This window comes from Ornithorhynchus anatinus, chromosome 21 (genome assembly GCF_004115215.2).
Source record: "Ornithorhynchus anatinus isolate Pmale09 chromosome 21, mOrnAna1.pri.v4, whole genome shotgun sequence".
Taxonomy (NCBI): Eukaryota; Metazoa; Chordata; class Mammalia; order Monotremata; family Ornithorhynchidae; genus Ornithorhynchus; species Ornithorhynchus anatinus.
This window is the reverse complement of record NC_041748.1, coordinates 22,148,373-22,175,298: the sequence shown is the minus strand read 5'-3', so window position 1 is coordinate 22,175,298 and position 26,926 is coordinate 22,148,373. Positions and strand designations below refer to the sequence as shown.

The 26,926-nt window shown below is 62.6% G+C and overlaps 1 protein-coding gene across 1 annotated transcript; it reads left to right on the top strand.

Annotated features, from left to right (window-relative positions):
• Positions 1 to 265: 265 nt before the first annotated feature.
• Positions 266 to 26,926, top strand: CABP7 (calcium binding protein 7). The gene is made up of 5 exons (XM_029049292.2): positions 266 to 426; positions 21,424 to 21,567; positions 24,594 to 24,706; positions 25,463 to 25,616; positions 26,351 to 26,926. Exons 1-5 carry the CDS (start codon positions 318 to 320, stop codon positions 26,476 to 26,478), a joined length of 648 nt encoding a protein of 215 aa, XP_028905125.1. The 5' UTR covers positions 266 to 317; the 3' UTR covers positions 26,479 to 26,926.

The following is a 26,926-nucleotide window of genomic DNA, read 5'->3' as shown; positions in this document are numbered from 1 at the left end:
CGCTGGGAGTGGAGAGGGAGAGCCGGGCCGAGCCGCTCCGGGGAAACTTCGGCCCCGGGCTGGGAGGGGAGCCCCCCCCGTCCCCCCTCCCGGCCGCCCCCCGGGCCACGCCCCGCGCCTCGGCCCGGCCGGGCCGGCCGGACCGCCGGGATCAGGCGCCGCTCCCCGAACCCATGGCCGGGGGCGCCGGGGGCGCCGGGGCTCGGGCCGGGGCTCGGGCCGGACGCTAGCCTCCGGACAGCCGCCCCCTCCCCCGACGGCCCGGGCCCCCGGCCGCCGGGCCTTAAAGTTCGGGGGCGGGCGCGGGGGGCTCCAAGATGCCGTTCCACCCGGTGACCGCGGCGCTGATGTACAGGGGCATCTACACCGTCCCCAGCATCCTCTCCGACCAGCGGCCCGTCGACATCCCGGAGGACGAGCTGGAGGGTCAGTGGCCGCCCCCGAACCCCGGGACCCCCCGAGCCCCTTCGGGACCCCCGCCCCCTTCCCACCTGTGCGCCCGCCAAGGCGAGGATGCGCTCTGGAGTCGGGGCGCGTCGGGCGGCGCACGTCCGGGGGAGGGGGCCGGGGAGAGCGGACCCCCCCCCCCCCGCCGCCCCCCAGACCCCGGGCCCGGGGGACGGGGGCTGCGGGCGGACCGGGGCCCGGGGGAGAGAGGGGGGAGGGGAGGGGGTGCAGAGCGTGCCCGCGTCCGTGTGCGCGCCTCTGGGGCGGGGGGCGGGAAGGAGAGAGCCGGGCTGGGTCGGAAGAGGAGGGGGGCGAGAGCGTCCCCTCCCCGCGGCCCGGGCCCGGCTCCCGCCCGCTGCGGCAGCGGCCCCCTCCTCCGTCCCCGGGCCGGGGGGCCGGGGGGGGGGTCGGGTGGGCCGGGGGGAGAAGGGTCGGCGCGGCCCCCCCCCCGTCGCCTCCATCGCCCGGCCCGGCGCGCATCGGCATTCCGCTCGCGTCTCCGCCACGATCCCGTCGTTGGGGACCGGAGAAGGCGGAGGGGGGCGAGAGGAGAAGGCGGAGGGGGGCGAGAGGGGGAGGGGGGCCGGTCCCCAGCGCCGCCCCCCGCCCCGATTCCTGCAGCCCCCCGCCCCGGGGGCTCCGGGGACTCGCACCTTTCCGCGCGGCAACAAGTAGGTTAAGGCCCGGTGGCCCCGCATGGGATTTGGGGGGGGGCGGGGGGGTCGGAGACTCCGCTCCCCCCTCCCCCCACATCACGGCATCCCCCCCCCGCGGTGCCCCCCCCCCGGCCAGAGACCCCCCACCGTCAGGTGTCCCTCTACCGCCTCCCCGAGGGGCTATTTTTTTGGCATTCCTTATCGTTATCATTATCGTCATTACGGCATTACGCGCTCACCGTGTGTCGGGCGCCGTCCTGAGCGCTGGGTTGTTCGGCCCCCGCAGGGTTCTCGCCTCCCGGGGACCCCCGTGACCTCCGCAAAGCCCCCCGGCCCCTCGGGCGGCGACCCCGCCACCCGGAGGGCTCCCCGGATCCTCCACTGGGCCCCCCCCCCCGCCGACGGAGCCCACCCCAGGCCGCTCGCCGAGCCCTCCTCCCCCCATCCCGCCGCACAGAGTCTACCCCGGAGTCCCCCCCCCCCCCCCAAGGTTAGGGCCTCCGCTCCGCTCCCCGGGGAGGAGAAAGACCGGGGGGCCCCGCGGGCCGGACCCGGGGCCGGGAACGACAGAGAAGCCGGGATCGGGGGTGACCCGGGCCGGGGACGACCGGGGCCGGGGACGCCCGGGGTCGGGGACGCCCGACGGCGGAGACGTCGGGGCGAGAGACGTCGGGGCCGGGGCCGAGGGGATGCCGGGGTCGGAGACCGGGCCCCGCCGGGGTCGGCCGGACCGGGGCCGGGGCCGCCGGGGCGGGAGACGTCGGGGCCGGGGACCCCGGGGCCGGAGACGTCCGGGGCCGGACCCGCCGGGGCGGGAGACGCCGGGGCGGGAGACGCCGGGGGTCGGGGACGCTCAAGGCGAGAGGCGCCGGGGCGAGAGAGACACCGGGGTCGGAGAGACCGGGGCCGGCCGGATGGAGTCCGGGGCGAGCCGGGGCCAAAGCCCCCGGGGACCGGGACGCCGGGGTCAGCGGAGAAGCCCGGGTCTAGGTCGACTCTTGAGGAACCGCGGGGGGGGGGGGAGGGAGGGGCGGCGGGAGGCTCGGGGAGACAGCGGGTCGGGGAGGGAGCCCGGAGCACCCTGCCGGCAGAGGATGCGTCTGTTCTGTCGTTCCGTCGTCCTCTCCCGAGCCCTCAGCACGGCGCTCCGCACGCGGTAAGCGCTCGGTGAACGCCACCGATCCATCGGAGCGGAGGAAGCCAAGGGGCGGGCTAGGCGGGGAGAAGGGACGCCAGGGGCCCGGAGCTAGGACCCCCGCGCCCTTTCCGCTCCCGCGCCGCGTGCCCTCCCGCCCCTCTCCGGAAGCGGCCCGGCGGCCCCGATGAGCTCGGAAGGACGCCTGGACGTCCGCCGAGGGAGACGGCGACGCGGCGGGAGGCGGGCGGACGCGGCCGTCGGCGGGCCGCGGACCGGGCCCCGGCCCTCCCGGCTCCCGGGTCCTTCCCCCCCGGGGTACCCTGCCCGGAATCCCCACTCTCCCGACGGGGGAGACCGAGACACGGAGAGGTGGAGTGACTCGCCCAAGGTCACCCAGAAGGGCCAGAGGCCGGGCTGGGATCAGGACCCGGGTCTCCCGGGTCCCAGTCCCTTGCTCTTTCCTGCGGGCGGGGAGGGGAGGGGAGGGTTTCTTCAACCCTGCGGCGTGGGGAACTTCCAGAGCAGCGTGGCCCCGTCGATCAGAGCGCCGGCCTGGGAGCCCGAAGGACCCGGGTTCTAATTCCGGTTCCGCCGCCCGTCCGCCGTGTGACCTCGGGCGAGTCACTTCACTCCTCTACGCCCCGGGGACCTCGTCGGGGAAAAATGAGCCGCGAGCCCCCCGTGGGCCGGGGACCGTGTCCAACCTGATTACGTCGTAGCTCCCCCGGCGCTGAGAACACAGTAAGCGCTTGGCAGATACCGCGGAAGAAAAAGAGGCATACGGGCCCGGGGCCGGAGGGGGTAAAATTTGGAGTAGGAAGGGATCCTCGGAGCGGAAGGTCGCCTCTCTCTTTCTACAGGCAGTGTGGCCTGGGGGAGGGAGCTGGGGGGGGGGGGGGGGTAGGAGTCAAGGGAGCGCTAGCCAGGCGGGTGACCTCGGTTGAGTCGCTTCCACCGTCCGGGCCCGTCTCCTCTCCTGTGAGACGGGGCTGAGTCGCCACCCCCCCCCCCCCCGTAGATCGTGAGCCGCGAGCGGCGCCGGTCTGATCACCTCGGGTCTGCCCGAGAGCTCAGCGTTTAGTGCTTAACAGAGTCCATAATCGCCGTCATCATTTGAAGCGTCTCTCCGTGGCGGGCAGAGCCACTGCCCAGGCCGCCTCGTCGGAGCCGGGGAGACGACGGAGAAGCAGAGTGACCCAGCGGAGAGAGTCTGCGCTGGGTCTCGGAGGATCCGGGTTCTACTCCCCGCTCCGACGCTTGTCTGCTCTGCGACCCGGGGCAAATGGCTTCATGTCTCTGGGCCTCGGTGACTTTCAACTGCAAAATGGGGGTGAAGACGGTGAGCCCCGTGTGGAGAGCGGGTCCGACCTGATTAACCTGCACCCCGCGCTTAGCGCCTGGCACGTTGTAAGCGCCTAACAGAGACCAAAATTTTAGAAAAGGGGACCGAGAGGGAGCGGTGGTGGACGGGGGATCGGAGTCTGGATCTCCCAAGGGAGGAAGAGAGCCGAGGCGGTGGCGGACGGGAAACCGGAACGATCGGGGGAATCGAGTGCGGTCAGGGCGAGCGGATACGCCGACTCCCAGAGATGAGAGTCCCCTGGACTAGGAAGCTCGGTGCGGACGGGGAACTTATCTGCCGAGCCTGTTGTACCCGAGCGCTTAGCGCGGTGCTCTGCGCACAGTAAAGAACACTAAGAATTATGATATCTGTGCGCGATTCGTATCCGTTAAGGGTGAATGCTCAGTAACTGCCACTGATCGAAGGGAATGGAGGGGACGGTGTGAGAAGAGCCTGCAGGTGAAGGAGAGGAGTTAAATGCAAGGCCCGGACTAGACTAAAAGCTGGAAAACGATAATGATAACGTTGGTATCCGTGAAGCGCTTACTATGTGCCGAGCACTGTTCTAAGCGCTGGGGGAGATACAGGCTAATCAGGCTGTCCCGCCTGGGGCTCACACCTTAATCCCCATTTTACAGATGAGGTAACCGAGGCACAGACAAGTTAAGTGACTTGCCCACGGTCACACAGCTGACGAGTGACAGAGCGGGGATTCGAACCCATGACCTCTGGCTCCCGAGCCCGGGCTCTTTCCACTGAGCCACGCTGCGCAGAGGGCGGTGGAGGGAGTCGGCGGGACAGGCCGGGGTAGGGCTGGGGGGAAGGGGAGGGTCGGGTCAGGGTCGGGGAGAAGGAGCGGGCCGGATTTGGGATAGGACAGAGTCGCAGCTTGGGTTAGCGTCGGGGTGGTCTCGGTGAAAGAGCAGAGGCCTGGGAGCCAGAAGACACGCCGGATTCTAATCCCGCTCCTCCACTTGTCCGTCGCGAGACCTTGGGCAAGTCTCCGGGCCTCTGGGCCTCAGTTTCCTCACTGCTAAAAGGAGATTCGAGCCCTGACCTCCCTCCCCCTTGGACCGTGAAGCCCCGTGTGGGCCGGGGACTGTGTGGAACCTGCTGATCTTGGACCTGCCTCGGTGCTTAGCACGGTGCCTGGCGTAGCGCTTAACATGCCACTGTTGTTATTATTCCAAGAGCACTGATGATACTTATGGCTTTTGTTCAGTAATGGTAATAATGGCACTTAATAATAATGATAACGTTGGTATTCGTTAAGGACTCACTATGGGCCGAGCACCGTTCTAAGCGTTGGGGTGGATACAAGATAATCAGGTTGTCCTACGTGAGGCTCACGGTCTTAATCCCCATTTTACAGGCGAGGTAACTGAGGCCCAGAGAAGTCAAGCCACTTGCCCGAAGTCACACAGCTGACAGGTGGCGGAGCCGGGATTAGAACCCGTGACCTCTGACTCCTAAGCCCGGGCTCTTTCCACCGAGCCACGCCGCTTCTCCAGCGCTTACTATGTGCCGGGTAGACACAAGATGGTTTTGCCATCCCTGTCCCTCACGGAGTCCAAGGGGAAGGGAGAAAAAGTATTCTGTGCCCCCATTTTTGCCGATGAGGAGACTGAAGCACAGAGAATCTAAGTGATCTGCTCAAGGTCGCACAGCAGGCAAGGGTCAGAAAGGCAGGATTAGAACCCAGGCCTCCTGGCGCCCGGGGCCCGTGCTCTCCCACGGGGCCGCGCTGCTTCTCTCTAGCCCCCCCGGAGCCTCCGCTTCCGTTTCTTCTCCCTTCTCTTTGAGACCAACGTAACACGGGTCCCTCCCACCCGGGTTCCCGGCTCCAGACCCCCGAACCCGATACCCCCGGTCGCTAACCCCCCTGCCCGGCCCTTTGTGGCAACCAGGCCCTCGTGCTGTTGCGTAGCGCTTCGTAGGATAACAACAATGGCGTTAAAGCGCTTACTAGGTGCAAAGCAGCGTTCTGAGCGCTGGGAGGGGATACAAGGTGGTCGGGCTGTCCCGTGGGGGGCTCCCAGTCTTCATCCCCCTTCTACAGACGAAGTAACCGAGGCAGAGAGAAGTGAAGCGACTTGCCCAAAGTCACACGAAGGCCTCACTCCCCTATTCCTCCGCCCTCCCTCCCGTCCGTAACGTCAGCGTCTGTGACCCCGGTAGACCGCAAGTCTTGGAGGGCAGTAACTGCTGCTCCACCATCCCGTACCCCCGTTAGGGGTTCGGTCAGTGGTACCGACGGACGAATCGATCGGTTGGGAGCCGGTCCGCTTGGCTGGGCGGTCTTGGGGGGCCGGGGGGAGGACCCGGCGGCCTCGGGGGGCCAGAGATGGGGGCCTCCCCTGGATTTTCACTCCTGCTCACTTCCCCCTTCTCCCTTCTTTCCTGATTCTCAGTCCCGCCCTTCCCTGCCCCATCCCGACACCTTCTCCCAGAAGCCCTGTGGTTCACCCCATGCCCTGGGCAAGACTTCGTCCTCCTCCTGCCCCTCAACGCCTCCCTTCCGTGGATGGGACCCCCTTGGCTCTTCTCTTCCTCGTCCAGGCACCCCCTCCCCCCCCCCCCCCAACATCCTTTTCCCTATTCCTCCCCCGGCTCTCGACCGGGGAGGGCTCCGGGCAGGGCCTCCAACTCTGAGCTCCCCTCTCTCTCATGGTACGCGTCGACCCCGTACTGTGGGTCAAACGCTGTTCTAAACGCTCGGGTAGGCGCAGGTCAATTAGGTTGGCACAGTCCCCGCCTCACAGTCCAAGTAGGAGGGCGAACGGGTATTCCCACCTTACTGCGGAGGAAACTGAGGTGCAGAGAAGCAAAGTGACTAGCCCGAGGTCACGCGGCAACCAGCTGACGGAGCCGGGGTTAGAGCCCAGGTCCTCTGACTCTCAGAGCCGGGTTCCGTCCGCCGGACCCCTCTGCTTCTCCCCTTACCATTCATCCGGTCGTATTTATCGAGCGCTTGCTGTGGGCACCGTGCTAAGTGCTTGGGAAAGTATAACACGACAACAAGCGGTGATATTCGGCCTGCCCGTCCCCCTAACCGTCCCCTTTCCCTCGGCTCCGGGTCCTTCGGGGGAGGGAGAGAAGCTGCACCTGGGAGTGGGGAGAAAGCCCCTCTGCCCCTTAGCAAGATGCGGGGACAGGGGCTGGGGGAGCGGGAGAGGGGCGGCCTTCGAAGCGGCAGGGCGAGGGGGGTGGGACCCACCAAGGTGGCTCGGTCTCTGGCAAAATCCAATTCATTTACCCTGTTCTGCCTTCCCGGTTTCCCAAGGAACCGGAGGCTGACCGGAGAGGGCGAGTCGGAAGGGACAGGCGGGCGGCCACCTGACGGAACCCGCTGGAGGGGCTGGGACCCCGGCACTCGAGCCCTGGTCATAATAAGAAGAAGAATGATTAAGTGCGGCAGATACATGATAGTCAGGTCCCACTCGGGGCTCACAGTCTAAACAGGAGGGAGAACAGGGAGTGGAACACCATTTTTGCAGATGAGGGAACCGAGGCACTGAGAAGGGAAGGGACTCGCCAAGGTCGCACGGCGGGGAAGTGGTGGAGCCAGCATCGGAACTCAGGTCCTCTGACTCCCGGGCCCGGGCTCTTTCTACTAGGCCGTGCTGTTTCTCGGGAATCGCAGCTGTGGTGTTCGTTAAGTGCTCCCTATGCGTTAAGCACTGTATTAAGCGCTGGGGCACCCACGAGTTTAATCGGGCCCCACACGGGGCTCACAGTCTACGTGGGAGGGAGACGGGGATTGAATTCCCGTTCGGCAGATGAGGGAACCGAGGTCCTACAGCAGACGAACGGCAGAGCCCGGGACCGGAAGCCACCTCCTTCCGACTCGGATAGCGGACGCTTTCCCGGCCCGCAACGGGTTTACGGCCCGAGGTAGGTCAGGGTGGGTTTTCGGTGGCCCCGAAGATGCTCCGTTAGTCGTATTTATCTAGCGCTTACTGTGTGCAGAGCCCTATTCTGAGTGCCCGGGAAAGTACAATACGATCAGTCAAACCATCAGGCACATTCACTGAATACCTGCGTGCGCTGTAGTGAACGCCACTGGGTGTAGAGCACCGGGCCGAGCACCTACGGGAGGCGGAGAGCACCGTCCCGACCGCTCTGGAGACTAGAAGACACCACCGGTGTCCTCAAGGACGTTCTGGTCCAACTGACGCTACTAATGATGGATTGTCTTGGATCCATAATGATGATGACGACGACGACGGTATCTGTTAAGCGCTTCCTAGGTGCCAGGCACTGTGGTGGATACAAGCAAATCGGCCCGGTCCCTGTCCCCCGGGGACTCAATCCCCATTTTACGGATGAGGGAACTGAGGCCCAGAGAAGTGATGTGACCGAACCAAGGTCACACAGCAGGCAAGTGGTGGGGTCAGGATCGGAATAGCGGGATTAGAAGCCGGGGCCGGGGGGCGGTGAATGACGAGAGCCAGTTATCGGGGCGGGATCCGGGTCGCCCGGCTAAGTAAGTGGCGAGGGGGCGGCTACGGACCCCCTCGGGGAGGCAGAGGGCGAGCCTCGCTCGGGGTCTGGGGGAATCGATCGTATCTACTGAGCGCTTACTGTGTGCCCAACACTGGGCTAGAGCAACGTGGCTCAGCGGAAAGAGCCCGGGCTTGAGAGTCGGAGGTCAGGGGTTCAAATCCCGGCTCAGCCGCTAGTCAGCTGTGTGCCTTTGGGCGAGTCACTTCCCGTCTCTGTGCCTCAGTCACCTATCTGGAAAATGGGGATTAAGACCGTGAGCCCCGCTTGGGACGGCCCGATCACCTTGTATCCTCTCCGGCGCTTAGCGCATAGTAAGCGCCTTACAGACGCCATCGTTATTATCGTTATTACCCCTGCTTGGGAGAGGACAAGACAACGGAGCTGGGGAAGCGAGAGAAGGGAGAGGAGAAGCGTCCAGAAACATCAGTTGAAAGCGTAGGAAGGGGAAGAGGATCAAGCACTGCCCCACTGCCCCTGCATCTGCTCTGGACAGATGCCTGGGGGATTCACAGTAATGAATTATGATGAATTATAATTGCTGATTCACTATCACACTTCTATTGAAGAGTATAATCATTATTATATTTCCACGATAATAATCGTGGTATTTAAGCGCTTACTACGTGCCAACCGCTGTTGTAAGGGCTGGGGTAGATACAAGCTCATCGGGTCGGACCCAGTCCCCGTCCCACGCGAGGCTCACGGTCTCGATCCTCGTCTTCCGGATGAGGTAACCGAGGCCCAGAGAAGGCGAGTGACTTGCCCAAGGCCACAAAGCGGACGTGCGGCAGAAACAGGATCGGAACCCAGGTCCTCTGCCTCCCCGGCCCGAGATCCTTCCACTAGGGCCCGGCGATTCTTCTATCCGCTGGGATCTCTCCGGCCCCTGGGAAGGAGGCTGGAGTCTCACGCGTTCATTCATTCAGCCGTATTTACTGAGCGCTTACCGTGTGCAAGAGCACTGAGCACTTGGGAGAGGACAATGTAACACTACGGCAGACTCATTCCCACCACCCCACATGGAGCTTACAGTCTGGAGGGGAAGACAGAGATGAATGGAAAGAAATAGATGACAGATAGGGACATAAGGGGGATGGGAGGGGGGGGGGATGAGTGAAGGGAGGAAGTCTCGCCTGTGTCCATGCCAAAGGCAGTTCCTGCAGAAACCTCTCTGGCCGGGCTTGGGGAGAGGAGGGGGATGGATGGATGGATGGATGGATGGATGGATGGATGGATGGATGGATGGATGGATGGATGGATGGATGGGAAAGAAGGAAGGGAAGGAAGGGAAGGAAGGGAAGGAAGGGAAGGAAGGGAAGGAAGGGAAGGAAGGGAAGGAAGGGAAGGAAGGGAAGGAAGGGAAGGAAAGGAAGGAAAGGAAGGAAAGGAAGGAAGGAAGGAAGGAAGGAAGGAAGGAAGGAAGGAAGGAAGGAAGGAAGGAAGGAAGGAAGGAAGGAAGGAAGGGGAGAAGGAAGGGGAGAAGGAAGGGGAGAAGGAGGGAGGGAAGGAGGGAGGGAGGAAAGAAGGGAGGGAGAAAGGGAGGGAGGGAAGGAGGGATGAAGGAAGGGAAGGAAGGGAGGGAGGGAAGGCAGGGAGGGAAGGCAGGCAGGAAGGCGGGGAGGGGAGGGGAGGGCGGTGGTTTGCCCTCTGAGCCCAGCAATGAGCTGAATCTATAGAATAGAGAACTAAGAATAAAGTCTAAAGAAGCAGCCCGGCCTAGTGGAGGGAACCCAGGCCTGGGAGCCGGAGGGACCTGGGTCCTGGTCCTGGCTTTGCCACTTGTCCACTCTGTGACCCTGGACCAGTCACTTCACTTCTCCGTGACTCAGTGACCTCATGTGTAAAACGGCGATTAAGACTGCGAGCCCCAGGTGGGACGGGGCTGTGTCCGACCTGATTAGCTTGTATTTACCCCAGCGCTTAGTACAGTGCCCGGCACATAGCGAGCGCTTAATGAGCACCCGCACCACCCCCGCCACAGAAAACAGCACATTTGCAGACTGCTTTCATCCCAAGTGTTTGTTCAGTCATCACGACCTCCCCGAGAGGGCAGAGAGAGGTAGGTGGCATCGTAACCGTCTTGCGGATGAGGTGACCGAGGCCCGGAGGGGTTGTGACTACTCTCCCAGGTGCTTAGCACAGTGCTCTGCCCACACTAAGTGCTCAATAAATACCACCGATTGATCGCCGGAGGTTTCGGACAGCTGGGACTAAGACAGCGTGGTCTAGTAGAGAGGGCCCGGGCTAGGGAGTCAGAGAACCTGGGTTCTAATCCCAGCTCTGCCACTCGGCTGCTGTGCGGCCTGGGGCAAATCGCTTCACTTCTCTGTGCCTCAGTGAGCCCATATGCAAAGATGGGGAATAAGACTGTGAACCCCATGTGGGGCAGGGGCTGTGCAGTCGGTCAGTCGTACTTACTGAGCGCTTACTGGGTGCAGAGACCGCATTAAGGGCTCGGGAGAGGACAGTAGGTCGATAAAAAGGTACGTTCCCTGCCCACGGCGACCCTACGGTCCAGAGTGGGAGACAGGCGTTGATATAAATCAATAAACGATGGGTCTGGACGTAAGAACTGCGGGGCTGGGGTGGCGGGCGATGAATGAAGGGAGCGGGTCAGGGTGATGCAGAAGGGAGTGGGGGGAAAAGGACGGGAAGATTTAGTCCAGGAAGGTCTCCCGGAGGAGATGGCCCGTCGATAAGGCTTTGAAGCAGGGGAGGGTCACCGTCTTGTCGGATCTGAGGAGGGAGGGCGTTTCGGGCCAGAGGGAGGACGTGGGCGAGAGGTTGGCGGCGAGCTAGACGAGATCGAGGTACAGGGAGTAGGTCGGCATTTAGAGGAGCGAACCGCGCAGGCTGGGTCGGGGTAGGAAAGTAGCGAGGTGAGGTAGGAGGGAGCAAGGTGATAGGTCGGATCTACTCCGGTGCTTAGTACGGGGCCTGGCACGTAGTGCTCGACGGATACCGTTAAATAATAATAATAAGCCTCCCCCATCCTTCATCAGGCTCGACTCCCCCTCCCCCGGGGAATTATCCCAACATTTGTTCTCCGCCGGAGCCGGGTTCGCCGGCTCGGCACAGACAGCCGCGGCTGGGCTACTCGCCGGCTGCCAAGAATCGAGCCATCTGCGCGGCCCCCTCCCCCGCTCCCCACCCCCCATCCCCCCCGGGAGCCAGCTGGGCGCGCCATTCGGCCCGGTTCTCCAGAGAGGGGCCGGGATTCGGCCGAGGACGACGGAGCGCGGCGTGACACGCCGAGGGGGCCCAACTCCGCGTCCCCCCTAGTCCGAGCGCCCCTTCCGCCTCCCCGCCTCCCCCGGCCCGACCCCCTCCCCTCCTGGCTCTCCCGGTTCTCTCTGAATCACCCCCCCCCCCCCCGTCTCCCCTCCGGACCCCCGGGAAGGTTGTCCGAGAGGGAGTCACACCGGCCCATCACGGACCGGCGGCGGAGAGAGGCTGGAGGCCCAGGCCCGCGAAGGGGAGAGGAGGGCGGGAAGGAGAAAGACCCCGACGGGTGCACGGGTCATTCATTCCGTCGCGTTTATGGACCACTTACTTTGCGCAAAGCACTGGTCTAAGCTCTCGGGAGAGTACGACAAGAAACGCGTTCCCCGCCCACAACGGGCTCAGCGTGGAGAAGATGATAACGATCACGGGAATCGTAACGGTATCTGTTTAGAACTTACTAGGGGCTAAGAGGTGGGGTGAGCGGGAATTTCACCTCTCGTGTGCCAAAGTGTGGAGGCGGAGGGCCCAGAGAGGTGAAGCGTCTTATCCAAGGTCACCCTGCGGCTCGGCGGCGGAGCCGGGGACGGACACCCGGAGAGGCTGGGAGGGGCTGGAAGAAGCGAGGGAAGAAATGCGCAGAGGGGACAGCTGGGACAGAGACATAAGGCGAAGAGACGGAGAGACGGATACACCGAAGAGACAGAGACAGACCTGGAGGCAGACAGAGACACACAAGGAGGCAGGAAAGGAGACTGAGGCGGAGACGGAGAGAGACACAGAGAGATAGAGAGGCAGATGGAGACAGAGGGAAAGAGAGGCACGGGGAGGCAGACGGAGACACACAGTGAGACAGAGACAAAGAAAGAGAGGCAGAGACAACAGGGAGGCAGAGAAGCAGACAGAGAGAGAGAGAGAGAGAGAGAGAGAGGCAGGCAGAGGCTAAGAGAGAGGCAGAGACAACAGGGAGACAGAGAAGAAGACAGAGACAGAAAGAGACAACAGGGAGACAGAGAGGTAGATAGAGACAGACACAGGGAGACAGAGAGAGGCAGAGAGAAAGACACCCAGAGACATCCAGAGAAAGAGTCAGAGAGAGAGAGACTGACAGAGAGAACAACGAGCAGACGGAGAGAGAACAACCCGGGAAGAGGGGAGGAAATGACCAGAGAAAGGGTGTGAAGGAGAGGGGGAAAGCTGCTCCGAAGGAGGGTACGCAGTCAGCAGGGAGAGAGACGGAGAGAGAGGGGGAGAGCAGGGTCTGCCCGAAGGAGGCATTTGGGCCATCTGCAGAGGGACGGCAGGGTCTGGAGGCAGGGAAGGAGGGGGAGGCGGGGGTAAGACATGAGGAGCAGAAGCCCCCTTCCCAGGAAAGCTGGTCCAGGCCTCAGGAAGAGCTGGGGAGTCTCAGGGCCCGTGCGTAGGTTCTCTCCAAGCCCCCGGCCCGGCGGGGCCCCCCAGGGAGATTTCCATCTCTGCCCCCCTCCCCCCGGAGGGCAGAACACGGGGTGGGAGGGGCTAGAGCCGGGCTCTCACCCCCGCTCTGCCACATGTCTGCCGGGCCTCCTCGGGCGAGTCACTTCCGCTCTCTGTGCCTCCGAAGCCACGAGAAGCGGCGTGGCCCAGGGGCAAGAGCCCCGGCCTGGGAGTCAGGGGAGGTGGGTTCTAATCCCGGCTCCGCCACATGTCGGCTGGCTGACCTCGGGCAAGTCACTTGGCTTCTCTGGGCCTCGGTTCCCTCATCTGTCAAATGGGGACGAAGGCCGTGACCTCCGCGCGGGACGACCCTCGTCCCTCCTCCGGCGCTTGGAACAGAGCTCGGCACCCGGTAAGCGCTTAACACATACCATCGTCGTCATTATTGACCTCTCTGGGCCCCCCGGGGGAGAAGATTCCCCCTTACCCCATCTCTTAGACGCGAGCCCCGAGTGGGGCAGGGACCCTTGCCGATGGGATTATCTTCTGTCGACCCCAGCGCTTGACTTACGGTGGGCGTCTAATAAACGTCGGCGTGACGATAACGCCGCTTTCAGAGATGGGTCCCGCTCAGCAGGAGGGGGAGCGAGAGGAAGCGGGAGGCCTGAGCCTGCCCTTAGCTCTGTTTTGGGGGCCTTATTTACGTCTGGACGCGCGGGTTTATCGGTTTGCGGGACTGCGGGTGTATCTGTTAATCTGCGGAGGGCCGGAGGGGTAATTGTCTGAGCGGTTTATCTCTCTGCCGGTGTGACAGTGTTAAACTGCTGGGGTGTGTGACCGCGTCACTGTGATTAATTGTGTGTGTGTGGTGGGGGGGGGGGGGGGGAGGCGGTGTTTGAAGGTCTCTGTGTGGTGTTTGAAGGTCTCTGCGTGATGTTTAAAGGTCTCCGTGTGATGTTTGAAGGTCTCTGTGAGTTTCTTGAAGGTCTCTGCGTGTTGTTCGAAGGTCTCTGCGAAATGTTTGAAAGTCTCCGGGTGTTTCTTGAAGGTCTCTGCGTGTTGTTCGAAGGTCTCTGTGTGGCGTTTGAAGGTGTGTGTGTTTATGTGTGGGTTCTGATCCTGGCTCAGCCACTTGTCTGTTGTGTGACCTTGGACAAGCCACTTGACTTCTCCGTGCCTCAGTTACCTCATCTGTAAAATGGGGTAGAAGATTGGGATCCCCATATGGGACAGGGACTGCGTCCAACCCGATTAGGTTGTATTATCAACCCCGGGGCTCAGAACGGTGCCCGGCACGTAGTAAGCGCCTCACAGATACAATCATTATTAGAATTATTATTATTATTTCACCGAGGCAGCCCTGGTGGATGTCGCATTGACCTGTGAGCTGGGACTCCTGGTTTTTATTCCTAATCTGCATTCTGAGGCAGGATAAATCGAGCAGCAGCAGCAGCGACGATACGTACCGAAGGCTCCCTGGGTGCGGCACACTGTGCCGAGCGGCCGGGAGCGGACGCGGGAGGTAAGAGACACAGCCCCTGTCCTCGGAGGATCGGAAACTTACGGAGAAGACAGGCCCCAGATCACTCAATAGATAGGAGGGAAAAGATGCGGGGAAGACGGATGGGAGAAGGAGAGAGAGCGTAAATAGCGGAGGGCGTAAATCGACGCGGACTCCGGGGCTTCCGGTGACCGCGTGTAAGCCGGTGGAGTCGCGCTTTGGTTCGGAGGCTCGGTTGATGGTGAGGGCGAATCCCAAGGGGTCGCAACGACATTCCCATCGCGGCCCCATGGAAAACTCAGCCGGGGACCCGTTCTAGCCGCCCCCCGGGGCCGAGGGTCGCTTTGAGACCGGCGACGAGGCAGGGGAAGGGGAGCCGGACCCGGGTGAGAGTTGTGCGGTCGGCAGCGGCGCCTCGGGACAGGGACCGTGTCCAACCGAATTAGCTTCTATCTACCCCGGGATCTGGTACAGTGCCCGGCACATAGTGAGCACTTAAAAAATGCCATCATGATTATCTATGGTGCCGGAGGCCGCTCCCTAACGATAATAATTGCGGTGTTCGTTCGGTTTCGCGGGCGGGGAATGTGTCTGTGGTACTGTACTCTCCCAAGCGTTTAGTGCAGTGCTCCGCACTCAGGAAGCGCTCAATAAATGCCACTGACTGAAGGGGCAGAGCTGGAAGAGGAATCCAGGTCGTGTGACTCGCAGCCCTGAGTCCTTTTCATTCGGTCACACCGCTTCATTCTAGGTACTTCATTCTTCATTCATTCTTGGGAAGCAGCGTGGCTCAGTGGGAAAGAGCCCGGGCTTCGGAGTCAGGGGTCATGAGCTCGACTCCCGGCTCCGCCACTCGTCAGCTGTGTGACCGTGGGCGAGTCGCTTCACTTCTCTGGGCCTCAGTTACCTCATCTGTAAAATGGGGATTAACTGTGAGCCTCACGTGGGACGACCCGATGACCCCGGCTCTCCCCCAGCGCTTAGAACAGTGCTCTGCACCCAGTAAGCGCTTAACAAATACCGACATTATGTATTTACTTATTATTCTCTGGGCCTCAGTTACCTCCTCTGTAAAATGGGGATGAAGACCGTGAGCCCTGTGCGGGACAGGGACCGTGCCCAACCCCATTCGCCTGTAACCACCCCAGTGCTCACTACAGCGCCTGGCACATAGAGAGCGCTTAATGCCATCGTTATCGTTGTCGTCAGGAGGAGTCCGGGCAGCAGGAAATGGTCACGCAGCAGACGTGAGGCGGAGCCGGGATTAGAACCCAGGTCCTTCTGACTCCCAGGCCCTGGGCTCTAGCCATTAAGCCGCAAGGCAGTTCTCTGCCCCCATCGAGGCCGGGGCCGGAGTGGGTCGGAAAGCTGCTCGTCTCTCCTCCGCCCCAGGAGCCCCGCCGGACGAATGGATGTCTTTTCCCGCTCCTCCCGGCACGGCTCCGTGCAGAGCACTATACTGACCGCTTGGGAGAGTCCGACACGACGAACGACGAGCAGACATTCCCTGCCCACAACGAGCGCAGTACAGTTAGTACATTAGCAAAGCGTCGGGCGCCCGGAAGGCGTTAGATGAACCCCTCTGACTTGACGGCTCCCCCCGCGCCAGAGCTCCCCTCGGCGGTCGAGCTCCCGGCCAACTCTAGAAACCAGGAGGTCTGCACGCTGATCGGCGGTCACCGGGGCTGCGCCGTCCCCCACCGATCTCCGGGCCCGGGGAACGGCAGGCCACGCCGCCGCACGGCGGCCCAGAGACCCCCCCGCGCCTGACACGGGGACCCGCACGCAGGCCCACGGACACACTGACTCTAGGATGACGAAAGGGGGGAGCTATTCATTTGTGACACGGACACACCCGCGCCCTCTGGCGCTTGGGGATTTATTTGCCCTACTCTTCGTCGTCAGTGGCGCGTGGCTCAGTGGCAAGAGCCCGGGCTGGGGCCTCAGAGGTCATGGGTTCAGATCCCAGCCCCGCCGCCTGTCGGCCGTGTGACCTCGGGCAAGTCGCCTCACTTCTCTGTGCCTCGGCTCCCTCACCTCTAAAAGGGGGACGAAGACAGTGAGCCCCACGTGGGACAACCTGACGACCTTGTATCCTCCCCAGCGCTTAGAACAGTGCTTTCCACATAGCGGGCGCTTAACAAACGCCGTCATTGTTACCGAGCGGCTACTCTGTGCTGAGCACCGGACTCAGCGCCCGGGAGAGGACGACAGAACGGAGTTGGCGGACACGTTCCCGGCCCCCGACGAGGTACGGGGGAAGCGGCGCGTTCTAGGGGGAGGAGCGGGGGAGAAAGGGGAAAGGAATCGGGAGACGCGGGTTCTACCCCGAACTCCGCCTCCGGCCTGCTGTGCGACCTCGGGCAAGTCACCTACCAGCTCCGGGCCTCATCTGGATAACGGCCTTAAGATGGACCGCGACGCCCCACGTGGGACGCGGGCCGGGTCCGCTCCGATACCCTATCTACCCTAGCGTTTAGCGCGAAGCGCTTCGGAAACGCACCTCCCAAAAGGCGACCGTTCATTCCCTTGCCCATTATTTTTCCCTTCTCTTCTCCCTCCTATCTGTAAATGAGTCTGGCGCTGTTCCACTTAGACTGCAGGCTCTTAGTTGGCAGGGATTTTGTCTCTTAAATTTATGGCCCTCTCCCGACTGTTTAGTACGGGACTTGCTGAGTTGGTGCTCCGTAAATACCGTTGATTCATCGCAACCTTTAAAGCCGTAGCGAGAGAGGGTTATACGCACACACGCCTGACAACTTGAAAGCATTCACGCTCCGGGCACAGCCCCCTGCCCCGGGTCGGTGCCCGCAAACGCCGGACGAGAGTACTTAGACCGTGAGCCCCATGTGGGACTCGGATCTACCCCGGCCCTTAGAACGGTACCGGAAACATAGTAAGCGCCTGACAGATACGATCCTAATAAGATTAGGTCCTTAATGCACCCACGGGCTCTTAGTCCCCGCATTCCTGTTTTGCAGCGGGTGAAAACACCGCAGACACACACACCCGCCGCCCCCTGCCCCCCGGTTAGCACGTTGAATGGAATAAGGACATCGCGTGACAAAAACCCACACCGTCTTTTAACTCCTGACGCCGAAACGACACACAGACACGCGCGCGCCAACACCAGTCGCCTACCTAACGAGGGTGCGGCACGGCGTGGTGGGTAGAGCGGGGGCCTGGGAGTCGGGAGGTCACGGGTTCTAATCCCGGCTTCATCCGTTGCCCGCTGGGTGACCTCGGGCGAGTCTGCGGCCCTCGGTTCCCTCGTCTGCAAAAAAAAAAAAAAAATGGAGAGGAAGACTGGCAGCCCATTGTGGGACGGGGACCGTGTCCAACCTCATTGCCGTGTATCTACCCCAGCGTTGAGAACAGCGCTTGGCACACGGTAAGCGCTTAACAGGTACCGCAGTGATAATTTCAAGAGAGTGGTTCTCGGAATCGCACGCACACCCGACCGTATCCCTTTTCAGAACGCGGCTCCTGATGTAGGTCCTTGGCCCGGGTCCCGGCGCGAGAGACCGATCTCTCCGTCCGTCTCCCTGGGGGCTGGGCCGGAGAGGGCCCCCGTTCCAGGAACTGGCTAGCGATCATATCTGGGCAGCGGCCAGAGCGGGCCGAGCCCGGAAGCAACGAGGGAGCTGCCAGCCCGGGGCGGAGCCGCCGCAGTGGAGACGCTCAGTGATGATAATAATCGGAGACGGACCGCGCTGTAGTGGATCCCGGCGCCGCGCTTGTCCGCCGGGTGACCTCGGCCGAGTCGCTTCGCTTTTCTGGGCCTCGGTGACCTCGTCGGTAAAATGGGGATTGGGGACGTGAGCCCCACGTGGGCCAGGGACTGGGTCCGACCCGATTTGTCCGCATCCACCCCGGTGCTCACCACGGTGCCTGGCACAGAGCAAATGCTCAAGTACCACGTTTATTAGTATTATTAACATACTCGTGGCCCCCGTTAAGCACTAAGCCCCGTACTCGGTGCTACACTCTGTACTCGGACCCAGTCCCCGTCGTCCGCGATGCTGACGGCCTGAGAGAGGGAGGGGGCCGGGCGTCTTCTACCCGTTTTGCAGACGACGAAACAGGTCCAGAGGGGAGAAGCGTCGGCCCGGGGCGGGCAGGGGGCCAAACCAGAGCTAGAACCCCGGGTCTCCTGACTCGGTCAATTTTATCTGAGCACTTACTGGGCGCAGAGCACTGTGCTAAGCACTTGTGGAGAAGCAGCGTGGTTTAGTGGATAGCGAAGAGGCCTGGGAGTCACAAGGAGCCGGGTTCCAACGCCGGCTCCGCCACCTGTCTGCCGTGTGACTTGGGGCTAGTCACTTCACTTCTCTGGGCCTCAGTTACATCATCTGTAAAATGGGAATCAAGACCGTGAGCCCCAAGTGGGACAACCTGATGACTTCGCATCCCCCCCCCTCTCCCAGCGCTCAGAACAGTGCTGGGCACATAGTAAGCGCGTAACAAACGTCATCGCTATTCTCTGCGCCTCAGTTACCTCATCTGTAAAACAGGAATTAAGACCCTGAGCCCCATGTGGGACGGGGCCTGTGGCCTTCCTGATTATTCCACGCGCCGGAGAAGATACAAGTTAGTGTTTAGCTTACAGTAAGTGGTACTTACAAGCACCACGTTACAGAGAAGCAGCTTGACAGAGTGGACAAACCACGGGGCTGGGAGCCAGAAGGTCACGGGTTCCAATCCCGGCTCCGCCACGTGTCTGCTCTGTGACCTTGGGCAAGTCACTACGTTTCTCTGGGCCTCAGTGACCTCGTCTGGAAAATGGGGATTGAGACCGCGAGCCCCACTTGGGACGGGAACCGGCCCAACCCGATCTGTCCGTATCCATCCCGGTACGGTGTCGGGCACGGAGTAAGCGCTTAACAAATACCATAATAATAATGATAGAAGAGGCACATTCCCTGCCCACAACGAGCTTACCGTTTCGTCGGGAAGACTGCCTCCCTGTGAGGGCGGAGCGTCTCCCGTCAGCGGTCCCCGGGTCCTCTTCGGAGCCGGCTCCACGGCCCGAACCCCCGGGGGCGGCTTCCTCCGCCGGCGGAGGAAGGGGCTTCCCGGCTCTGGCTCTCCTCCTGGGGGCGAAAGGGTTACGGCGAAGACCTTGCCGTGGAAGTCGCCGGCGGACCTCCTTCCCAGAATCCCGCGGACCGTTCCGCTCGGCGACATTTACAGTCCCGGAGACGGTAATTGAGGGGAGTTATAGCTCGGGCCTGCCAGCCCGGCCCACGTGGCCGGCGGGCCGGGAGGAGGGGACGGGCTCTCCGGGCCGGAGTGCCGGACCGCAGAGACCGGCCCCCCCCCCCCCCCGGTCCCTCCGCCCCCCCCCCACCTTCCCCGCGTCTCCTTCCCTGCCAAGTGGGCTGTGGAAAGGCTACGTGGTCCGGCGGCAAGACCCCGGGACCGGGAGTCAGGAAACCCGGGTTCTACTCCCAGCTCCACCGCCGGTCCGCTGGGCGACCTCGCGGGAGTCACTCTGCCTCTCTGGGCCTCCGCTTCCTCATCTGTAAAAACGGGGACGAGATCCCAGCTCTCCCTCCCTCTTAGACTGGGAGCCCAGAGTGGGCCAGGGGCCGACGTGACTCCTGGGTCTCCCGACTTCTAACGCCAGACCTCTCGGGCCACGGTGAAGGCTGGGGCGGAGATGGGGGAAGAGAGGAAGAGGGGACGGAGGGTTCCGAGGGTCAGCCTGGGGCCGACTCCTCAGGCTAGCGGGGAAGACCTCAGTCACCGACGAGCCCGGAGGGGGACGGGATGCCCGGGGCTCCGACGCGAGGAGTGGGCGGAGAGTGGACGCGGAGAGAAATGGCCTCTTCGCTAATGAAACCGGCTCTTTCCTCCTGGCTCTTTAGCGGCTCCGGAGAGCTGGGGATTTTCCAAGTGCTTTACCGCTATTCATTAGTTGTTCGTTAGAGTTAATGAGTTAAATCCCAGGAGGGAAAGAAGAGGAGGAAAGAGGTATGGGGAGAAAGAGACGCAAGGAAGGAGGGGACCAGGGGAGAGGGTGGCCCAGGAGCGAGGAGGGAAGACGGAGAGGGAAAGGGGGAGAGAGACAGAGAGACAGATAGAGGCTGAGTGGGTGGAGATGGAGAAGGAGAGAGATCTGAAATATCGGGAGAAAAATTCTCTTCCGCCAACAAGTTAGGAACACCTCGGACGAAGGTTTTTCCTGCTCACTACCGACAGCTTAGAGGTGTGATGGAGAGAGAGAGACAGAGGCATCAAGGAAGAGGATGACAGAGACCTGAGGCGAGCCGAACGAGGACGAGAGAAAGGAACGGAGAGAGTCGGGATCTTGTTAGAGGGCCCTGGAGAGCCAGTAAAACGGGGAGGACGTTGACTAGCGCTAATAATGATAATTGTGACGGTATTTATTAAGCGCTTCCTCTCTGCTATGCGCCGGTTCGGATCCCGGAGGATCAGGTAGGACACAGTCACCGGGGCTCTCGGACTGAGCGGGAGGGAGAGCGGCACGGCGTGGGGGGGGGGGGTAGAGCGGGGGCCTGGGAGTCAGCGGGTCACGGGTTCTAATCCTGGCTCCCCCACTCGTCTGCCGGACGGCCTCGGGCAAGTCACTTCACTCCTCCGTGCCTCAGTTCCCTCATCTGTAAAATGGGGATCAAGGACCGCGAGCCCCGTGTGGGACAGGGACCGTACCCAATCCGATACGCTCGGATCCTCCCCAGCGCTCGCATCGGTTCCTGGCACACAGTGAGGGCCTGACGGATACCGTCATCTCTTGGGCGCTCGGGGCAGCGCCCGGAACACAGCGAGCGCTTAACCGATAGCCGAATTATGATTATCCCCATTTTGCCGCCGAGGAAACTGAGGCCCGGAGAAATCGAGCCACTCGTCTCAGGCGAGGGGCAGAGCCGGGACCCACCGCCCCGGGGCCATCTTCCCGGCCGGCCTCCTCGGCCGGTGGGGGAGTCGGAGGGAGAGGAAAGGGGGCTGGGGCCGGGGCGCTCCGAGCGATCGGGTGCCAGTGGGGCCGTGCCGCGACCCCCGCCCGCCCCCGTCTGACCTCCGGCTCCAGGTGGGCGCCCGCCGGCCCCCTGAAGCGGCGAGGGGCCGCCGCTCCCCTCCTGGGGTGGGAGAGGGGCCGGGGAGGGGCGGGGCGCGTGTGGCGAGCTGGCCGCCCCGGCCCTGACCCGGCTGTGTCCGCTCCCGCCCGCAGAGATCCGGGAGGCCTTCAAGGTGTTCGATCGGGACGGCAACGGCTTCATCTCCAAGCAGGAGCTGGGCACGGCCATGCGCTCTCTGGGCTACATGCCCAACGAGGTGGAGCTGGAGGTCATCATCCAGAGGCTGGACATGGACGGTAAAGACCCCCACGGCCCCCGCCCGCTGTTTTTCCCCGCTCCCGGTCCCCCTCTCCTCTTCCCCACCCGACTGCTCTCCCCCACCTTGATCCCAAGCCCCCACGTCCTTCCTTCCTCCAGCTCGGTCTGCCCAGATCTCTCCCCCCTCCTTCCCCCCTTTCATCTCAGCCTCCCTCGTTTCTTTTCCCCGGTTCCCTCTTTTAATCTGTTTCGCCTTTAAATGTCAACTGCCAAGCGGCGGGCTGAGCCCCGGAGTCGACGGAGACCATCGCGTCGGACACGGCCCCCGCCTCGCGGGGGGCTCACGGTCTGAGAGGGAGGGCGGGGATCTTCTCCTCCATCTTACAGATGGGAAAACTGAGGCCCAGAGAGGTGGAGTGCCTCGCCCGAGGTCACCCAGCGGGGGACAGAGGTGGGACTGGAAACTGGGGCTCGCTGGTCCCACTAGGCCACGCCGCCCCATGCTTTCCTCCCTGCTTCCCTTAGCTTCTCCAGTTTCCTCCTCCCCAGCAATCCCTCCTGTTTTTATCATTAGTAGAAGTCACAGAAGTAAAAGCGGTAATAATAATAATAATAATAATGCCGATATTCGTTAAGCGCTTACCATGTGCCAAGCTGGGGTAGATAGAAGGTAATCAGGTGGTCCCACGTGGGGCTCGGTCTTGATGCTCATTTTACAGACGAGGTAACCGAGGCCCAGGGCAGCGGAGTGACTTCCCCTAGGTCACCCAGCAGGCAGGAGGGCGGAGTCGGAATTGGAACCCAGGTCCTCCGACTCCCAAGCCCGGGCTCTCTCCACTAAGCCACGCCGCTTCTCCGTAGTGACACGAGATCTCCTCCGACCTCTTTTTCCCCGCCCAGGGTTCAGCGGAGGCCCCGTCTCCCTGTTCCGACGGCTCCCGGGATGCCGGCGTTTTCAAAGCCATCGGAGAGCCGCCGTCGCTCGGCAAAGGGGATATTTTCTCCAAGCGGGAGAGCCGCCCGTCTCTCCCGGGCAGACGCGCGGTGACAGCCCACGGTGCCGGGCGGGGGTTGGGAGGAGCGGGCGGGAGAGTCCGAGGACCTCCGTCACGGAGTCGGAATCCCTCTTGGGCCTCAATCCGTCCGTCCATCGATCCGTCCCCGGTATTTATGGAGCGCTGTGTGCAGAGCGCTGCGCTAAGCTCCCGGTACAATAGACCTGGAAGACGCAATCTTTGCGTAGAAGGAACTTCCAGTCTAGGGGGCCCGTGTGCTTCCAGTCTCCGCAGTCCCCTGCTCTGGGAATTCTCCGTGCCGTAGGTCTGTCGGTCTCCCGTTAGACGGAGAGGTCCCCGAGGGCAGGCAACGGGCATCTTGCTTCCGTCGTACCTTTCCGGGCCCCGAATAGAGCGCCTAGCCCTTAGCAGGCGCTCGGTACATACTCTCGATCGACGGGTCGGTCGGTCTCTGGAATCCCGGGCCTAACCAGGTGCTGCCCCTCTCTCTCGGGCTCTGAAAACTCACCCTCTCCGTCTGTGTTTTCGCTCCCGGGTGGGCTCTGGTCCCGTCCGGCCTCTCCTTCCCTCTGGGTTTTTCCTCCCTTTCTTTCGATTTTGAGGCGGAGAGACCGAGCGCTCAGTAAATACCATTGAATGAATGACCCCCCAGGTTATTCAGGGGGCCGGTGGCGGAGGGGAAACTTGAACCTGGACCTCCTGACCTCGAGCCCTTCTTCCACCCTGACCTCTCTTCGATCAAGCAGTCGATCGATGGTACTTACTGAGCACTTACTCGGTGCAGAGCACTGTACTAAGTGCTCGGGAGAGTCCAATGAGACAGAATTAGGGGCACAATCCCTGCGCACAAACAGTTTACCGTCTAGAAACTCCTCCCGTTGCCCTTCGCTCTCCACATTCTCTCGTCTCTCTCCCTCTCCCCACCTCTTTTCGGACACAGCCCCCGTCCCAGAAGGGGCTCGCTATCTCAATCCCCATTTTACGGATGAGGTGACTGAGCCCAGAGAGAAGAAGCGACTCGCCCGAGGTCACACAGCAGGCAGGTGACAAAGCCGGAATTAGAACCCACGACCTTCTGACTCCCGGGCCCAGGCTCTAGCCGCTCTGCCAGGCTGCTCCTCATGACACTACGAGCCCCCGTGTAGAACCTGATCGCCTCATATCTACCCCAGCACTAAGTACGGGGTTTGGAATGAAGTAACCTGGTATCATTATTAGTATTTTATGGTATATATTACTGCTTACTGTGTGCCAGGCGCTATTCTAAGCGCTGCGGAGGTTAGAGAAGCAGCCGTGGCTCAGTGGAAAGAGCCCGGGCTTGGGAGTCGGAGGTCACGGGTTCGAATCCCCGCTCCGCTCCTTGTCAGCTGCGGGACCGTGGGCAAGTCGCTTAACTGCTCTGTGCCTCGGTTACCTCATCTGTAAAATGGGGATCAAAACTGTGAGCCCCCACGTGGGACAGCCTGATGACCCTGTATCTACCCCAGCGCTTAGAACTGTGCTCTGCACATAGTAAGCGCTTAAGAAATACCAACATTAATTAATTACAAGATAATCAGATTGGACACAGCCCATGTCCCACGTGGGGCTCAGTCTTAATCCCCGTTTTACAGAAGAGGTAACTGAAGCGCTGTTTATTATTATTACTCTTCACAATAACAACAATCTATTGAGCGCTCACCGCGTGCGAAGCACCGTAATGAGCGCTTGGGAGAGTACACTATAACATCGGACCCATCCCCCGCCCACAACGGGCTCAGAGTCTAGAGGTCTAATAATAATAATCATTATTAGGTACTCTATCCTCGGTAGGTGCTCAGTATACCCCGTGGAGTGACTGATCAAGGGAGAACTCTGCCACATGCGACTCTATCACACTGTTCTACTGCCCCCTCCCAAGCGCTTAATACAGTGCCCTGCACACCGTAAGCGCCCAATGAATACGGATGCTTGATGGTTTGAGAAGTGGAAGGAAGGGAAGCGGGGAGAGGGGGCAGGAAGAGGGAGGGAAGCCAGGAAGAGCGGGATCCGCCGGTTTCTGTCGGCAGGGGACGGCCAGGTGGACTTCGAAGAGTTCGTCACGTTACTTGGGCCGAAGCTGTCCACGTCCGGGATTCCGGAGAAGTTCCACGGCACCGATTTTGACACCGTGTTCTGGAAGGTGAGGGGCCTCGCGTCCCCCCTCCGCCCCCCGCCCCCGCCGGACCAGAGTCCCGCGGCCGGGAGACCCCCCCCCGGGGAGGCGTTAATAGACACAGATAAGTGGTGACGGATACGGACATACGGGCCCGTGGGGCCGGAGGGGGGATGAAGGGAGCGAGGCAGGGTGACGCGGGAGCGGGAGAAGAGGAAAGGAGGGCTTAGTCAGGGAAGGCCTCCCGGAGGAGGTGCGGGTCGAGATGGGGGTGGGTCGGATCTCGGGCCGCCCCTCTGTTCCCCACAGAAGCCCCCCCGGGTGCGGATTCTAGCCGGGCAGCCCCCCGCGGGCAGCTGATTCGAGAGCCCACCCCCACCCCCTTTCCCCTGCTGCCATGCGAAGCCACCCCCGGCCTGGCTCCCCTCCAATAGGCCCGGACAGCCCGCGGGCCCTGATGCCACCGATAACCACTCGTTCATTCGATCGTATTTACCGGAGCGCTTACCGTGCGCAGAGCACTGTACTGAGCGCTCGGGAGAGGAAAACACGACGACGGACGGCCGCCCGACGGGTCCCCGCCCACATCGGCCCGCCTCCGCCGTGACTCCCGCGGCGCCCGAGCCCGGGGCAGGATTTGGAGGGGACGGTGCGGGGGGTCCCCCGAGACGAGCCCCCTGCCCCGCGGATCCCGCCCGACGGAATCCGCGTCCCTGTCTCCCGGGGAGGTCGGGGGCGGCCGCGCCTCAGCCCCTCGCTCCCTCCGTCCCTCCCCGGCCGCAGTGCGACATGCAGAAGCTGACGGTGGACGAGCTGAAGCAGCTGCTGTACGACACGTTCTGCGCGCACCTGTCCATGAAGGACATCGAGAGCATCATCACCATGGAGGAGGAGAGCCACCTGGGCACGGCCGAGGAGTGCCCCGTGGACGTGGACAGTGAGTCCGGGATCCCCGCCCCCGCTCGCCCCGGCCCCCCGAGCCTCGGCCACCCGGGCACGGCCGAGGAGCGCCCCGTGGACGTGGACAGTGAGTCCGGGACCCCCCTCCCCCCGCCCCCCCCGGGCCCCCCGGTCTCGAACCCCCCGGGCGGACCCACCCGCCCCCACTCTCGCCCCGTCCCCAGTCCCTCAGACCCTCCCGCCGGTCCCCCCCCAGGGCCCGCGCTCCCTCCCGGCTCCGCCACCCGCCTGCCGCGTGACCCTGGCCGAGTCACCTCTCTTCTCTGGGCCCCCATTTCCCCAGCGGAAAATCGGGATTCGATCCCTCTCACTTAAAGTGCGAGCCCCACGGGGGACGGGGGTCCGTGCGTGACCTCGTCGACCTGTATCTACCCCAGCGCTGAATGCGGGCGCTGGGCACCTAAGGAACGCTCAACCAACACTGCTATTGTCGTCACCCGGTTTTTTTTTCCAAATGGTATCCGTTAAGCCCTTCCAACGTGCCAGGCGCCGTGCGAAGCGGTAAGGCCGACGTCATCCCAACGGACACGTCCGCCGCGCCCGACGGAGGTCGCCGTCTTAGGAGCGGTGATAGCCTACACGATTCACGATAATTAGCGCTGACTTCTTCCCTCTGTCTCTCTCCGTCTCTGCCCCTCTACCTTCTTCTCCTCACCCCACGTCCCCCCGGCCCCGGCGGTCGCCCCCCCGTGCCCCCTCCCGCCCCCCCAGCCTGCTCCAACCAGCAGATCCGGCAGACCTGTGTCCGGAAGAGCCTCATCTGCGCCTTCGCCATCGCCTTCATCATCAGCGTCATGCTGATCGCCGCCAACCAGGTCCTGCGCAGCGGCATGAAGTGATGCGAGGGCCGGGGGGGGCGGTCGCCGACCGGATCCCCCCCAGTGAGCGCGCGCACACGTACGCCCCCGCCCCCCACCCCCAAACACGCATGCTGATCGACGCCAACCGGGTCCCGTGCAGCGGCGTGAAGCGACACCGAGGCCGGAGGGGTTGGCCGACCGGACCCCCGGACCCTCGGACTCCCTCAACGCACCCACTGATGACCGTCAACCGGGGCACGGAGCGACGCGAGGCCGGCTGACCGGATCCCTTGACCCTCGGACTTCCCTATCGCAAAAAAAAAACCACACGCGCGCACCGATCGCCGCCAACCGGGCCCTAAATAGGGGCATCAAGTGATGTGAGGGTGAGGGCACGGGCCAGACCGGACCCCCCCGAAAGCCCAGACTCCCCCAAAACACACACACACACACACACCACATAAGCAAATAAACAGCTCAGAGAACA